Source organism: Punica granatum, chromosome 4 (genome assembly GCF_007655135.1).
Source record: "Punica granatum isolate Tunisia-2019 chromosome 4, ASM765513v2, whole genome shotgun sequence".
In the NCBI taxonomy this organism is placed as follows: Eukaryota; Viridiplantae; Streptophyta; class Magnoliopsida; order Myrtales; family Lythraceae; genus Punica; species Punica granatum.
Genome location: NC_045130.1, coordinates 15,929,340 through 15,944,541, shown reverse-complemented (window position 1 = coordinate 15,944,541; position 15,202 = coordinate 15,929,340). Strand labels below are relative to the sequence as shown.

The 15,202-nt window shown below is 42.4% G+C and overlaps 3 protein-coding genes across 6 annotated transcripts; 2 read left to right on the top strand and 1 right to left on the bottom strand.

The window, feature by feature from the left end:
• Positions 1–468: 468 nt before the first annotated feature.
• LOC116205580 (fructose-bisphosphate aldolase 1, chloroplastic) lies at positions 469–2,986 on the top strand. Its single transcript, XM_031538209.1, has 6 exons — positions 469–769; positions 1,208–1,477; positions 1,576–1,685; positions 1,810–1,900; positions 1,997–2,266; positions 2,433–2,986. Exons 1-6 carry the CDS (start codon positions 596–598, stop codon positions 2,709–2,711), a joined length of 1,194 nt encoding a protein of 397 aa, XP_031394069.1. The 5' UTR covers positions 469–595; the 3' UTR covers positions 2,712–2,986.
• A 777-nt stretch (positions 2,987–3,763) lies between these two features.
• Positions 3,764–7,167, bottom strand: LOC116205582 (B-box zinc finger protein 19-like). Of its 4 annotated transcripts, XM_031538215.1 has the most exons (7): positions 6,984–7,165; positions 6,650–6,894; positions 5,368–5,464; positions 5,153–5,268; positions 4,818–5,060; positions 4,622–4,716; positions 3,764–4,056 (listed from the first exon to the last, which is right to left on the bottom strand). In XM_031538215.1, exons 2-6 carry the CDS (start codon positions 6,740–6,742, stop codon positions 4,627–4,629), a joined length of 639 nt encoding a protein of 212 aa, XP_031394075.1. In that variant the 5' UTR covers positions 6,743–6,894; positions 6,984–7,165; the 3' UTR covers positions 3,764–4,056; positions 4,622–4,626. The 4 variants fall into 4 exon arrangements, 3 of the variants coding, with proteins under 3 accessions (XP_031394075.1, XP_031394074.1, XP_031394076.1); XR_004156535.1 differs by having other exon boundaries at positions 4,622–4,729; positions 6,650–7,167; XM_031538214.1 differs by having other exon boundaries at positions 6,650–7,166.
• Positions 7,168–10,653: 3,486 nt separating this feature from the next.
• LOC116206250 (NADH dehydrogenase [ubiquinone] 1 beta subcomplex subunit 9) lies at positions 10,654–13,301 on the top strand. Its single transcript, XM_031539070.1, has 6 exons — positions 10,654–10,890; positions 11,032–11,073; positions 11,624–11,705; positions 11,955–12,010; positions 12,680–12,752; positions 12,962–13,301. The coding sequence occupies exons 1-5, from the start codon at positions 10,747–10,749 to the stop codon at positions 12,719–12,721; spliced, it is 366 nt and encodes a 121-aa protein (XP_031394930.1). The 5' UTR covers positions 10,654–10,746; the 3' UTR covers positions 12,722–12,752; positions 12,962–13,301.
• Positions 13,302–15,202: the final 1,901 nt, after the last annotated feature.

The following is a 15,202-nucleotide window of genomic DNA, read 5'->3' as shown; positions in this document are numbered from 1 at the left end:
GAGTTGATTGATGCAGATGACCAAGTTTGATTGAGGATCTCCCACCGTTAACATGGAGCTCACTCTCACCTCTAGATCACCTAATCAAACCACAGCCATTGAAATTACAACAGATCACTGACAAATTGTCACAAAAAGCCAAGAGAAGAAATTTAAAATGAGGTAGAATTTCCTCAAGGGCATCATGTTTTTACATTCCTCCAGAATTTGGCCTGATGGGAGAACATGATACATTTGTCAGCTTGCCAACAAAATATCAGCAGAGTTTTGGGGCCATAATTTAATTTTCAATAATTCTGTCTCTCATTTTTTCGAGGTGGGAATGAACCTCTCAGTATGAGCCACGGACAACAGCCCGCCAAGTCATGGGGTTATCATCCACGTGGCGGAGGCCCATTGGCCGGCTCACGACAGCCTCAAATGGAACATCTTGTGCTCAAACATGGGCAATTATAAATGTCCTAAGAGTGCCACTGGAATGTCTGTGCGTGTGTTTGTGGTAAGAGATAGCCCTTCAGCGTGGGGAGGAGATAAAGAGATAACATAACTAAACGTTTGAGAGGCAAGTGCAGCAGTTAGAACAATCAGTAGAGAAATGGCCTCAGCATCGTTGCTCAACTCCTCCCCAGTCCTCGAGAAGTCCGAGTGGGTGAAGGGTGGACAATCCATCCGCCTCCCCTCGACTGCTGCTGTCCGCTGCCAGCCCGCCACCGCTTCATCAGGCCTCACCATCCGCGCAAGCTATGCCGATGAGCTTGTTAAGACTGCGGTAAGTCGGGAATATCTTCTGAAACAAGTCCTTGCTTGTTGTGTATGTAGAGTTAGATATCAGCTTCGTAGTCTCAGTAGCTAGTGTAGATTATTTAATACATTTCTGATACTTAGCCCGGGTTTTTATTTGTAACTTGCATCGATACATACGAGACCTCTACTTAGGTAGTATGAAAAGACTGGCGGATAGTAGTCTCTGCAGTATCTCTACATGTTCATCTCTATGATCAAATGTTTCTTTCTGAAAAATATCACTGTACTGTACGATATCGGTTTGCCCTTTTATCTTTATGCCAGTCAATTGTTGCAGTGTACATTCAAATTGTTAGACGTGCTGGGTCTTGTCTTCACGCTTTTTAAGATTAGCTTCTTTAAGGTTTGAAGGGAGGCTGATGATGTTCTCGTGTTCTTCTTTTTGTGGGATGGTAATTAATAGAAAACAGTTGCCTCTCCTGGGCGTGGGATCTTGGCCATGGACGAGTCGAATGCCACCTGCGGGAAGCGGTTGGCCTCAATTGGCCTTGAGAACACCGAGGCTAACCGCCAGGCCTACAGGACATTGCTGGTCTCTGCCCCGGGGCTTGGCCAGTACATCTCTGGGGCCATCCTCTTTGAGGAGACTCTCTACCAATCCACCGTTGATGGCAAGAAGATGGTTGATGTCCTTGTTGAGCAGAAGATCGTCCCCGGTATCAAGGTCGACAAGGTAAGCAAATTGATGATATCTAATGGTCGTATGAAATGACAAAAGTGCCGCTTGTAGAGTTTCGGGGTCTGATTGATTTGGGGAAATTATGTGAACAGGGTTTGGTGCCGCTTGCTGGATCGAACAATGAGTCATGGTGCCAGGGTCTCGACGGTCTTGCTTCCCGCTCGGCTGCCTACTACCAGCAGGGAGCTCGTTTTGCTAAATGGTGAGGTCTTCTTCCATCCTGAAATATTTATTCTGACGTATCAAGCATTTAGATCCATCAGTAAATTAAGACACTGTACTCGGAAATTTGCATTAACCGGAACTCTTTTTATTGATTGAACCAGGCGTACCGTCGTGAGCATCCCCAATGGCCCATCTGCCTTGGCTGTCAAGGAAGCTGCCTGGGGTCTCGCCCGCTATGCTGCTATCTCTCAGGTAAGACCAAACATATAATCAAACCAACAATGGATGAGAGAGTTTCTGCGGCCTGATCCCCTAACAACTTTTTAACTTCTGGTGGGATTATGGCAGGACAACGGGTTGGTCCCGATTGTTGAGCCAGAGATCCTGCTTGATGGAGACCACGGCATCGACAGAACATTCGAGGTGGCCCGGAAGGTGTGGGCTGAGGTGTTCTTCTACCTTGCTGAGAACAATGTGATGTTCGAGGGTATCCTCCTCAAGCCCAGCATGGTCACCCCAGGAGCCGAGTGCAAAGAAAAGGCCACCCCTGAGCAAGTCGCTGCTTACACCCTCAAGCTCCTAAGGACTAGAATCCCTCCCTCCGTTCCCGGCATCATGGTAATCCCCGTCAACAATTCCGAATTCCGGTTTTTGCAAATATAGTGTTCAAACCGATGCGATTTTTCTCTGAGAAGTTTCCTTACAGAAAACCGGAACTGTTTTGAGACTACGTAGATGTTTAGCCTTCATTGACGATGATGCAAAATTTATGCGTTACGTGCAGTTCTTGTCTGGAGGGCAATCCGAAGTCGAGGCAACCCTGAACTTGAACGCAATGAACCAGCAGCCCAACCCGTGGCATGTATCCTTCTCATATGCCAGGGCCCTCCAGAACACATGCCTGAAGACATGGGGAGGCAGGCCCCAGAACGTGAAGGCTGCCCAGGACACTCTCCTTGTCCGGGCCAAGGCCAACTCCCTAGCCCAGCTCGGCAAGTACACCGGCGAGGGCGAGTCCGAGGAGGCCAAGAAGGGAATGTTCGTCAAGGGATACGTGTATTAAGCAGTCCCTCTTTGAAGATAGACTATAAGGAAGCGAATCGGCAATAGCTCGGGTATCGAAGGAAAATATTGATGGTGGTGGAGCTCGAAGGGTTAAGGAAGTTAATTTCTCTCAGTGTGTTGATGGTTAATAGCCACAGAGACTTATTTTTGTTCACTAAAGTTTTTCTTCTCCACTAGCTGATGAGGTCGTGTGTACTTTGTGCATGTTCATCCTTTATACTAATTTGCACGAATTGGATGTCAAGCTCCTAAAATAGTTTATATTTTCCGACATTATGAGCCTCCGATCATTATGCCATAGAATACTCCCAGGCCCTTCTATGCATCCACTGATGAACTATTCGGTCCTTTCATATGGAGAAGAACAGTAGAAGTTAATCGACCGAAACTCGTACCCATTGAGTTCAGTGTGGGTTTTCAAAGATGCCCGCACTGAACCGACCCACGGAAACATGAAAAGAGAATCCTCATTTATTTCACAGTTTTTGAGTTTTACAGCTTTTATACATGGCTTAGTCTCTGTTATTTTATTAATCGGTTCATATCACATGGAAAGGCGACAAATAAATCGATGGAAGAATACAGAAACAAAGTCCCGTTCAACCGAGATGATTAATTTTCAAAGGGTAGAGAGACAATCTGAACATAGGCAAATCAGTGATCCAGAGCTCGCTGAGGCCAGGAATGCTTGACAAGTAAATCAGTTCAAAGATAATTAAAACAGAGCCGTGATTCAATAAGAAACTTCACATGTAATGCCACTGGATCAGGGCTTAAACCGATTGGTTCCCAGTTCGACCAAATATGTTAGGGTCGGCTCTCTACTGGTAAATTAGCATCATTTGAATCGATTTACAGTTTGTGAATTTCAGGGTAGAGGTTTAGCTATGAAATATCAGCGAAGACTCTCTCTCGTATATCTGTTAGCAGCAGCAAGTTTATACAAGTCAATAACAGAACCGGTAGCACATTATAGCACCTTGTACTGCTGAGGTCACGGTATGAGATTGCCCCAAACACAAGAATCAATGATGTCGGTGAAAGACCTAATAGAGCGAAATTAAAGAGAGTAAATTTTTTGACTGATAGCTGTGAAGGATACAGTTAGGATCTGAAAATGCTAGCGCATTATATCCTGCTAGTTATATCATTGATGTGCTATTCTAAGCAAGATTTCTTCATCACTTTCAATACATTCAATGAGAAAGAAATGTTCCACCAAGTAAAACTCTGTGCAAAGGAAATGATCGAATTGAAAACCCAAGCCACGGAACCAGATGAATGCCCCAAGTAGGTCCAGAGTAGTCAAAAGGGTGAGAGGGCTGATTGTGGTGCCATGTCATCTGCAAGTCACATAGTGAAAGCAACATGATTCAGTCAATGTTGCAACAAAGGACAACACCACATCAAAAAGAAATCAATTGTGCAAATCAAATTATAACAGTGAAACAGACACAGCTCTCCCCCGATATATGGCTCTTCTTACTGTGAACTGATCGCGTATTGTTACTACTAAATATCTCCACCTCATACCAAAGAAAGTCTAGGTATCCATCTTTTAGTTTTCGTTTTTTACTAACCCTTCTAAAATTATATGCATCTGCATATAGAGAGCGATGTCTAAAGAGCCATTTGGATGGCTCTGTATATATACAAATGCCATGCAAAAGAAAAATGCAAGCAAAAGATCGAGCATCAGGCAATCTTAAACAACTCGGTTTTCATGAGACCTTCCTGGAATTTGGGTAAGCCACGGACAATATTTCTAACTACCATTTCAAGTATTCAGAAGAAGTATAAGTAAACAATGTCAGGTAAAAATGGGACTTACCAAGACATGAAGTAGCAAATGCCTACAAATGTTTAATTGAACACAAAAAGCAGAATAAGGAGAAATAGAAGCTACACCTTGCTCACTTTTCGGGCTCTCTTTTAAAAGATCCAACAGGGACAATGCTCACCGATTCATGGTTTAAGCCATTCACAATATCCATATCCTGTTTCTTCCAAAGAGAACTGACAAGTTAGCAAGTCATCAAATTATGATTTATAATATGCAATTATACGAGGTCCAATCCATATGCAATGATGAAAAAGTCAAAACCTGGTTAGTTGATGTTTGTCCATGAATCCTTCGAGGCCTTGAGTTCAGGTCGATTAATTTATTGCCCATCGTGCCATCAGCTGGAGCACCTGTCTCGCTCTCTTGAATTGGTGATACCCGGTGATTTTGCTGACTCTCTCTAGTTTTAAGCTCAGGCAGCTGGTTCTGTTCTCTCTTTAAATCATTTTGATCAAGAGTTTGCAACCCAGTTTCTTCCAAGCGACTGGGTTTGTCCCCCGGAAACTATTAAAACGAACATCAAACAAGAAAATGAGTTCTAAAGATCCATCACAAAGCAAAGCCAGAATCATCTCTCTCTAATCCAGGATACGAACCTCAATTCTCTGCCTCAGCAAGAGGTATCTTCCATGAGTTCTCTTACCACCAACATGAACAATCATATCGCATTGCAGGCAAAGTGAAGTACCATCTACCTCACAGTAAAAGAAGGCTACATACAATTTTTTCAAGTACAGTAAAATACCACCTCACGTTGTAACTCTTATATACATAATACAGAGAGAATTTATAAGCCAATAAAACAGCATACCAGGTGCATTTTCACAAATGTCACAGTGAGGGACATCGCTGGGATCAGCTAGCCCAACCCGAACATGTCGATTAGCTAGCTTGTTACACAAGTGCACCTGCGAACTCATGCATAGTGTCCTTTGTGAATGGATTTTTAACGTCTAACACCAGATAAAGTTACAAAAAGTAACACAACTTCTTTTGTTGTGAACACCACCGTCACATTAAGGATTGGTCGCACAGAAAATTTGGAGATGCCTCATGAATCCACCTTTTATTCAATGTTTAATTTGAACCGTCTCACGAATTTTGCATTTCATAAACAATGAACTAACAATTTATTTCACAAATTTAATTTCACTGCTTACAGCGATAATTTCTTAAGGCGTTTTATTGGACGAGCAGTTTGGATCCAGGAAGCTATGTATCATAGAGCAGGTTTTTGAGGACTCGATATTCAGAAAACTACCAACATATTAGATGGCAGATGAAAAGAGTGCCGACCCGACCCGAACTGATGCATTCAAACGGGAAAAAAAAAATGACAAACACAGTAAACAAATGGATGCAGAAATGACAATTACCAACTAAAAGAAAAGGGTATAAACGGAGAACTCGGACTAGGGAATTACATCCGTTCATTAAGATGAATGGTTATGGAATAAGTACATATGGATAAATACAGATGCTTCTGCAACTCCAGATGACTAACTAACCGGATAACTTCAAGTGCATGGGACTTCAAATTTCTCAAACTCACAACACCAAAATTCTACGGAATCTGATAAACAATGAACCAACGTCACCACCCCTTCCGTTTTCTGACCATCCAACTTAGACCACCTGCTACCGCTCAAACTTGCACTCGCATCGACTCCATGGACCTTAGTCCGAGGCGACACAGAGTCACATACCATTGTTAGTAGATTACCCCAAAAAGATTAAAAAAAAAAAACCAGCTTTAACATGGCCTAATCCGAAAAAAAGGGGGGAGAGGTTATAGACAGACAGATGAAACAATCCAATAAACAAAAAACTACAATATTAGAAAATTATCATCACATTTTCCCTCCCTCTGCTCTATAGTCGGAAACGTTATATGATGAAATTCAGTATCAAGACTTAAGCTTCCTGGTTCAGTTCCATTTTCTCAACTGAGAAAGGACGAAGCTTTTAGCTTGATCAGACACGGGGACACGTTAATGGGGAAGAAGCTAAACAAACCGGAGATTGAGCATAAGAAAATTTGAGACTGCAGATCGAATAAGGAAACCAGCAGGTAGTGGGAGATGATTTCAGACCTTTTCATCGCAGGCGCGGCACAGGGCGGCCTCGTCTGCTGCGCAGAAGAGGATCGCGGCGGCGCTCTCGCAGACGTCGCAAAGCGTTCGCATTCTCTCTCTCCACACCGGGTTCGTCTCTCCGCACTCCTTCCCCCCTACCAATGGAAGCTCAGCAGCGTAACCTTCGCCTCCTTATCATTCCTCGTTTTCCCGGCTCACCAGCATGGCTACGCCAGGAAACTGTTGCTACGGCCCGGTCGGAGCTGCGGACGGGAATCAGGAGAGGATTGAATGTTAAGATGCAGTGTTCGATTAAACTTCCATTAGAGAATCAGAGAAGTTCAGCTCTGACTAGAAGAAGGAGGAGGACGACGACGACGACAATGGAGCTGAACTCAGCCGACTTTTCTTCTCTCCCCTGGTGCTAGAGGTGACATGTACTGTGCGCCCGGCGCGCGTACGCCCAAGCCTTATGTCTCAGGTGGGTCGACGGTTTTTTCCAAGAACAAACGTGCGCCCGGCGCTTCGTGTGAAGTTGGCGTTGGAAGCAAGTAGAAATCAAGCACCAGTCCTATGATTACTGGCGGGTGTAAATTAATGGGGCCACTTTCTCTTTTTCAATAATTTATTTATTACATCCTTTTATTTTCCTTTTGATTATTTAATTCCCATTACTTTCCAAAAAAAAAGGATTAATAAAAAAAAACGCACACTAAATTTTCATATTTTAATAATTTTACAACGAAATTTTTTCCTTTTATCTAAAAGTATACAAATTTTCGATTTGATAATAATTCTAGCACGATATCAAAATTTTGTTAATTTAGACGAAATCGAGGCTACAGAGGGCGTCAGCGACCCCAATCGAAGAGAAAGGCGCTGGCGACCCCCATTGGAGGTGAGGATCGATGTTGTGGTTGAGAATCTCCAATTTGAGGGATCTCCCGATTTCGGGTGGTGGGGCTCTCGATTTCGGTCACCACCCTCTTGATTGGGGTCGCCGGCGCCTTATCCTCAATTGGGATCGTCAGCGTCCTCTGTAACATTGATTCTGTCCAAATTAACAGAAAATTGGACGTCGTGTTAGAATTGTTACTAAATCGAAAGTTTGTACATTTTTAAATTAAGAAAAAAAATTCGTGATAAAATTGTTAAAATATGAAAATTTTGTAATTTTTTCAATTATTAACCCAAAATAAGGGGTTCAAAGATAATCAAAGCACTCTCCCTTTTCAATAACCCAAAATTTTAGAGTATATTGTATATATTTACTAAAAGAAATGGGTGTACGCAATTCAATTATATCATATGATTGAATCATCTTAATTTTTTTTTCTTCTAATCCTAAATCCTCTCATCCACATGCTCATCCAAACTTAAAAAGTAATTTAATGATCAGTGTTGCGAATTTGGGGGGATAAGCTTTACATGATTGATGATTAAAAGATTGAAACAAACATTCTAATTATGGTAGGTATTCGTATTCACGGTTAACCTTGCTTTTCTTTGAGGCGACACCAATAAACTCATACGCAGTAAACATGTTCACTAGATTCATATCGATTAAATTTCAGTCATTGTGCCCTCAGAACATCTCCAATCATGTATGCAGCGAAAGAATCGCAGGGCATCAAGTTGTTGAACATATTTCGCGTCTTGCTCTTGAAGCAAGGAGATGGTGCGCTTGGTTGACTAGTTGTATAACAAGTCTCTATGTAATGGCCACCTCGAGCCATTATCTTATTGGTTGAAATGATGTATGTCATTTTGATCATCCATACCTCTCGTTTATACTGGATAAATTCAAATTACATGTTTGTATCTTATATCCTACCCTATATGGAAATATTATTTTGCTTCATTTCACATAATTCCATATTTCCCCTTGTATGCAATAAATGATCTATTGCCCTCTTATTTTTCCACTAAAACACTAGATGCACGCTGATAGCATAAATGGATCAAAGTTCGTACCCGATGTTTACCCCTATTACGTATGCATGCGAAAGCGAAGAACTCTCTTGGCTCCGGACTGTCCGACTGCTAGCTGGCTTAACGACACCGTATTCCTTTCTAGTAGAGCCGAGGGTGGCCCCGGCACGGGGAAACTTTCACGTCCACAAATGGAAGAAGTGCAAATTAGCAATGTATGAAAGCTTAGGCAGGACTACTCACAGCCACGAGTTGCATATCCTTCCTTGTCCTCTCCCTTCCCCACTTTTCCTCTTCTCGTCCTTCGTAGCTACTTTGTCTTTCGCAGCTGCCGACCCCAGTGGACCCTCTATTTAGAAACATTAGATAGGGTCTCCCAATAAATGTGTCGGTGTCATGAAGTCGGGTGTAGCTCCGCACGTTGCGCATGTTCTGATGCACCTGCAGATGGACAGCCTCTAATGATGAATGTAATCCGTTTTAATCTGAAAAAATCGAATCTCGACTTCTCCGTGGGCTGCAGAGCTAGAAGTGCAAGATCGATGTAGGCCCGTGAGACATGCTGGGCCCAGGAGTTTTGTTCGGGAAGAAAGTCTTGGAAGCTTCGGTGGTATGCAACGAAATTCACGTGATAACATTACAAGCTTCTACGTATTCCCATTTCTTTTTTACGTGTCTTGTAATGTTGGTACGTGGATTCTATTGCGTACAAGACATTCTCCTATTCGGGACAGTCTTTCCACATAATTACTTAGTTGCTGTGGTGGAACCGATTATAGGTCCTCCGAAGGAGAAAGTTTTGTATGTAATGGAAGTACTACGTGGCAAAATTACATAGCAATAACAATTTGTTATTTTGGTTTTTAATATGTAAACAAAAAAAAAAATCCATTGTTAACGAAAATAATTCATTATCACCAAAAATAATATTTTTTACGTGTCTTATAACATAATCATACGTAATATTTTCGTTACACATAAGACATTCTCCCTATCAAAGTACAAGGATTTTGTCACAAACAATTCTCGGGGGAGGACAACATCATCCCTCATCATCGGTGTCCGACGGGTTGGGCCGGCTCATTGGGTAGAATCAGCTCTTATTGGGCCGTCCACGTAAACCCTACGCTCTCGTCTTGCTGCTCTTATTGGGCCCTGCAAATGAGCACGGCCCTTTATTGTTGAGAGAGTTTGCGGGCGTCTGCTATTTGTTTGGTGCAGTCTCTTATCCACGACCAATGTCATTGAATAGCCGAGGAAAAAAAAAAAAACTAAAAGGACCAATGTCATTGAAATATCGTCATATCAATTGGATACACAATCACGTGAAATATTAACGGTCCGTTTGATTTCGCAATCTGATTTTAATATTTAACTCTATTCACTATACAACAAAATTAACAATATAATTATTACTTTTTTTAATTTTTTTTTTAATTTTTTAACCATTCAATTCAATTTTTAATAATAAATTCTCTCAACTATTCATTACTTTTTCCACAATTCAATAATACAATCATTACTTTTTTTCAACTATTTATTATTGTTTCACACTTTTTCTCATAATTCAACATCACAATCATTACAAACAAATTAAAATCAAAACTCAACTCAATTAAAATCTATAACCAAACACACTATAAAAAATACCTGGTAATTATTTTCTTGTCAAGTCACATAGACACTTTCAAGTGATCCAAATATGATATTTTTCCTTCATATTCTTATTTTATAGACATATCTTTTAATATTTACCTCAAGGTACAGAAAGAACATCGATGTTGCTTTTGCAAAAAACTTGATCTTAACTTTTAGCGATCTCGGTTTTGCGCTAATGAGGCAGGGAGTCAAGCTCTTACTTTCATTGAGGATAGCCATGCGAGTACCGTTGGCTTGTCTCGGCACGGTCTTCGTGCTCCACCTTTAGCAGTTTCTCGCTGTTAAAATAGGCTTCGTTGGGTGGACGAATTCAGGGAAGAGTTTGAAACCCTCCGCGTAGTTGAGGGGGTCAAAAGCTCTACAAAGAAAAAGGTGAGGTCAAAAAGTAATTGTTCAAAGTAAACAATAGACGACATGTCGTTTGAGCCCAAAGGAACCAGAAGTTGGGGGCGGGTTGAGCTCATCGCAGATAGTCGACGAACTGTGAAATCGAAGTCTCCAGCACCTCGGAGAGAGAGAGAGAGATGAGTGCGGCGGCGGCGGCGGCGACAACGGCGGGATACCTGGCCCGGAGGGCGGCGCAGAAGCAGAGGGTCCGGATTCTCTACAGGCGTGCCCTCAAGGACACTCTCAACTGGGCCGTTCACCGCCACCTCTTCTACCAAGACGTGAGCTTCCTCTCCCTCATGCTCCCACTTTTCTGATCCCAATTGTCTCTTTTAGAGCTCTCCATTTCCATTTCTCCGGTCAGATCTTACTGTTCATCTCACGATCGTCCCTGTTCCAATCGTCGGTTTTCCCATTATCAGGCATCTGATTTGCGCGAGAGATTCGAGGTCAACAAGAATGTGGTACGTTCCGACTTTGTAGCTCCTCTGCAGCGCTTGTCTGCTGATAGTGGCATTCCCTCTGTCTATTTTATGCGAATTTGCTTCAATTGTGTCTTGGTGGAGATGATAGTGGATACTGAAAGGCAACTGGAAATGAGAAAGAGATAAAACCAGGATAATGGCAGCTGTGAATGCATGTCTCTCTCCTTAAATTGACACAGTCTGCATTGGCAGGCCTTCGATCATGATGCTAATTGCTTGATCCTGTGGTTTTAATCTACATTCTCAATCAATCTCCATGGCTTCATCTTCTGAGTTCTTAGCTGGTCTGCTGTTCTTTTTATTTGTTTTGGCCCTTTATAGTAGCATGAACTAATTCTGAGACAGCAAGTTAAATGCCTGAATCACCCAAAAAGATAACTTGAACCCAGGAGAAATGAGATGGGCTACTCATAACCTGTTTTTGGATTTTTTAATGGCTGTAATGGGGTTCCTCAAGTTATCTGAAATCCTTTTGCAGAGAAGACTTGTGGGCTGATCAGGTCTAGTTTCTTCGTTTCTGAAATTTCAGGAGAGTCTCGATGCAATTGACAGGATGATTGCTGAAGGGGAAGCCACCTACAACAAGTGGCGGCACCCCGATCCTTACATTGGTGAGTGCTTTATTGATCTATATCAATTTCTTTGCTGGATTTTCATCGGTTCTCAAGCTTGCAGCCTATCTATTTCAGTAGTATAAGCAATAGAGACACTGGGTTCATAGAAGAATGTACTGCTTATTCATCAAGAATCTGCTTTTACTATAACACTGAGGTGGCTTTCAGGAAGATAATTATTTTTTCAGTACTATTAGAATGGACGATAGATGATGACTGAAACTTACCTCTGTATGTCCCTGGCAGTTCCTTGGGCTCCTGGTGGTTCCAAGTTCACTCGAAACCCTACGCCTCCTGAAGGGGTAATGTTGATATTTTCGTTCTTCATAGTTAGTTGCCTCTTGAGCATCAATTTCAAATTTAGAAGCATGATTTTTTGGTTGATAATGCTTCTGGTAATTTTGAATCATCTGCGGACTATTCACTTTAGTCTGTGCTACAGAATTATGATTACTTATCACGGTCATAAGCTTCTTTAATGATAGGCACCCTTAAAATATAAGAATTTCTTTCTGCATTATTCTTTTATTTGTGCATCTCTTCACCAGCATTGTCCGTGTTCGATTAAAGATAATTTGAATTGCTAGAGTTGAATGTGATGCACAATGGTCTTTTATTTCTTTTTGTGCCAACTTGATGAAGTTGTCATTCCTGTATGCAACCATCTGATGTGGTAGCCTAGTATAGCACTAGAGCCTGAACTCAGTAAGGCAGATGTAAAACTCCTTTTCCGGTGTCAATAGATTTTTATTTTTACTTGTCCCTTGTCCTTAAATTATTACCATACAGAGCTCCTTGTGGTGTTCATAGCCTTTCAATTTTATTTTATTTTTTCAAACATGCCTATGTCACAGTACTAACAGTGAGGCTCTGTTGTGGTGCAATGACTTCCAAGCAGATTCATGCCCTTCTGGTCGTATTTCTTTTCCTAAAATGTATTCTTAATTCCCTGCTATTTTATTTCCATGCAGATTGAGATAATTTATGATTATGGGCGCGAGGATAATGACTGAAAGCAGTTACTTTTGATTGTAATGAATAAAGGTCAGTTCCCTCAATTTGTTGGTGAGATATATTCTGTTTATATTTTTCTTGAAGAGCGTAGGATATAGCCCTTGTTCCTTCTTGATGAAAGTCTTTGTGAAGATCATTATCTAAAGAGAATCTAGCTGTGATTTTGCAGTCTAGGCTCCTGTCTTATTCGATTCTTGAATGTTGTTTGGAGAAACATGAGATGCTGTTTTGTGATTCAGGCAGAGAGACAGTCCGTGGATACGGAGTAAAATGCTAGTCTTGGCCAAACATCTTGTCTCTGTTGCCAAAGTGAAGGCAATTGCTGGCACTGAATTTTCAGTTTCTTAAAAATGTACGTTTGGCACTTCTATGCATGAATATTCCCATCATCAAAGATTTGGTCTGAGATGAACTTCTTTTGATCAGTTTTATGTAAAAAAAAATCCCTATTTTCTTTTTTTCGCTATGACATCTCTGAAAGTGGGACTTCGATAATGTTATTTGCCTGAACCATAGCTCGATCTGTTTGGTTAAATTGAGAATCAATGAGAAGAGAGATAACGAGCAGGCAATAATGAATTCTCTGGAGGTTTGATAGAACTCTCGCACGCAGTGGAAAAGAGGGGGTGGAAGATATTCAGTTCTCCGTTTTTTATAATGAGAATGGGTAATTCCTGATTTGATTGAACGGTGAAGGAAATGTAATTCAATCCAATGATTTCCTCTGCTTGCGTTTTCCCCTCTTATTTTTGATGGAGCAAAGCTGTAGGATACGGTCCTATGTGGTTAACTGTGAACTAAGGAAGGGGCTTATGTCGGTCTGGTCATGATTGATTCATGCTCATATTGGGATTGATCGGTATGACATTACATTTTCATTGTGTCACGGAATGGAATGGAAGATTGCATTGTGTCACATTGTTACAACTTACAGTGCCGACCCCTTATAAATGGCTGTGCGGAATTTGAACAGTGCCAACCCCTTATCCGATACCACATCTCTGAGAAGAGAAGAAAATAATTGGCTAATTTATTTTATGATGACCTTATTGATGTTTATCATTAATAATTATCATATGCCTGCCGTTTAGGTTCATTGTGGGTTTATTTGAACTGGTGGTGCTGATATGGATTCTATCCTATCTGATGGGGAAAAAGAGTCGGGTCGGAATCTCTCTTACCAGGAAGTAGGGGTGTATATGAGACGAGATTATTTGTGAACAGTTCGGGCTCGGCTCGACGAAAGCTTGTATTCGGCTTGCTCTTATTAAGCTCGGGCCGCACTCGAGCTTGCCAAATAAACAAGCCGAGCCGAACTTAATAGTATTTAGCTTACTAAGCTTGCGAGCCTAAGCTTGCGAGCCTAAACGAGTTATTATTATTATTATTATTTTAGGAAAATAGCAAAAGCAAACCCTAAGTGCAAAATTGATATTGGTAGCCTAAGCTTGAACCTAGGAAAAGTTTGACAAGCCCAAGCTTGAACCTTGTATATTCGGGCTCGGCTCGGCTCGTTTACCCCCCACCAGGAAGAATCTTTATCGTCCTCTAAGCTGGTTGATCCGATCTTTGTGTCCGAGCCCGCTATCCTTGGTTTCCTTGACCACTGAACACGAGTCAGTAGAGGGCTCGGGAGTTACTCCTGATGAATCATCTCTAACGCTAAAGTTAGGCCTCTGGGGGAGAGGTTGACAGAGAGAGCAGTAAAGCTAGAGAGACAGTGTAGAGAGAGAAAATGAGCCCCTTGGGTATGCCCTGAGGATTGCCGAGACATACCTTGCCATAGTCTGGGTCATTATGCTACCGAATGGGCCCGGGCCCCTGGGCCTGGCTTGGGCCCGTTGTGGACCGATGTATGTGGAGGCGTGCTAGACTAATTAAGGGTGGGGGGTCGAACATTTCCTCACCGGGGGTTGCTCATCGAGCACCATGACTCGCAAAAGGGTGCGACGAGCCTTTCTATCGGGGAGAGGCTCATCGGACCCACCCATGGGGGAAGGTTTGTTGACCCTTCTCCACGGGGAGGCTTGGTCAAGCCTCCCATGAGGGGGGAGGCCTTCATCCGTGAGGGCCGTGCCTCCCCATGTTGGGTTGGTGGGGTTGGGGGGCATGTGGGGGAGGCTCGCCAAACTTGCGAGATACTCTTCGGAGTAGTCTTCCATACTTGGAGGGCAGCATTTTATACTCTCCAAGTAGCAACCTATACTTGGAGGGCAGCCTTCGATATTCTTCAATTCGTCGCTTATATTCTCCAAGCAGCCAGCTGCATTGATCATGCAATCAACATATTGCTGGACCATGGCTATCTATATGAGGGGAGAATTCCATGGGGGAAGGCTCGTCGAGCCCTTTGGGGGAGGCTCGGCGAGCCCCCCGGGCGTGGGATTACGGCGAGTTCCTGGGTTGCTGGTGCAGAGTCCAATGTCTTCCTTGGATGCTCATGAGTTTGGGGTCGTGTGGCTCAAACCGACCCGATAATC

Bases quoted from the DNA above. Each gene is read 5' to 3' on its own strand.
- LOC116205582 (XM_031538214.1), bottom strand. From the start codon at position 6,742: ATGCGAACGCTTTGCGACGTCTGCGAGAGCGCCGCCGCGATCCTCTTC. The intron at 5,465-6,649 runs GTCTGAAATCAT...ATGAGTTCGCAG, and splicing joins GCCGCGCCTGCGATGAAAAG to GTGCACTTGTGTAACAAGCT. The intron at 4,717-4,817 runs GTTTTGACTTTT...TCTCTTTGGAAG, and splicing joins GACAAACATCAACTAACCAG to AAACAGGATATGGATATTGT.
- LOC116206250 (XM_031539070.1), top strand. From the start codon at position 10,747: ATGAGTGCGGCGGCGGCGGCGGCGACAACGGCGGGATACCTGGCCCGG. The intron at 11,706-11,954 runs GTGAGTGCTTTA...TGTCCCTGGCAG, and splicing joins GCACCCCGATCCTTACATTG to TTCCTTGGGCTCCTGGTGGT. The intron at 12,011-12,679 runs GTAATGTTGATA...ATTTCCATGCAG, and splicing joins ACCCTACGCCTCCTGAAGGG to ATTGAGATAATTTATGATTA.
- LOC116205580 (XM_031538209.1), top strand. From the start codon at position 596: ATGGCCTCAGCATCGTTGCTCAACTCCTCCCCAGTCCTCGAGAAGTCC. The intron at 770-1,207 runs GTAAGTCGGGAA...GGTAATTAATAG, and splicing joins ATGAGCTTGTTAAGACTGCG to AAAACAGTTGCCTCTCCTGG. The intron at 1,686-1,809 runs GTGAGGTCTTCT...TGATTGAACCAG, and splicing joins GGAGCTCGTTTTGCTAAATG to GCGTACCGTCGTGAGCATCC.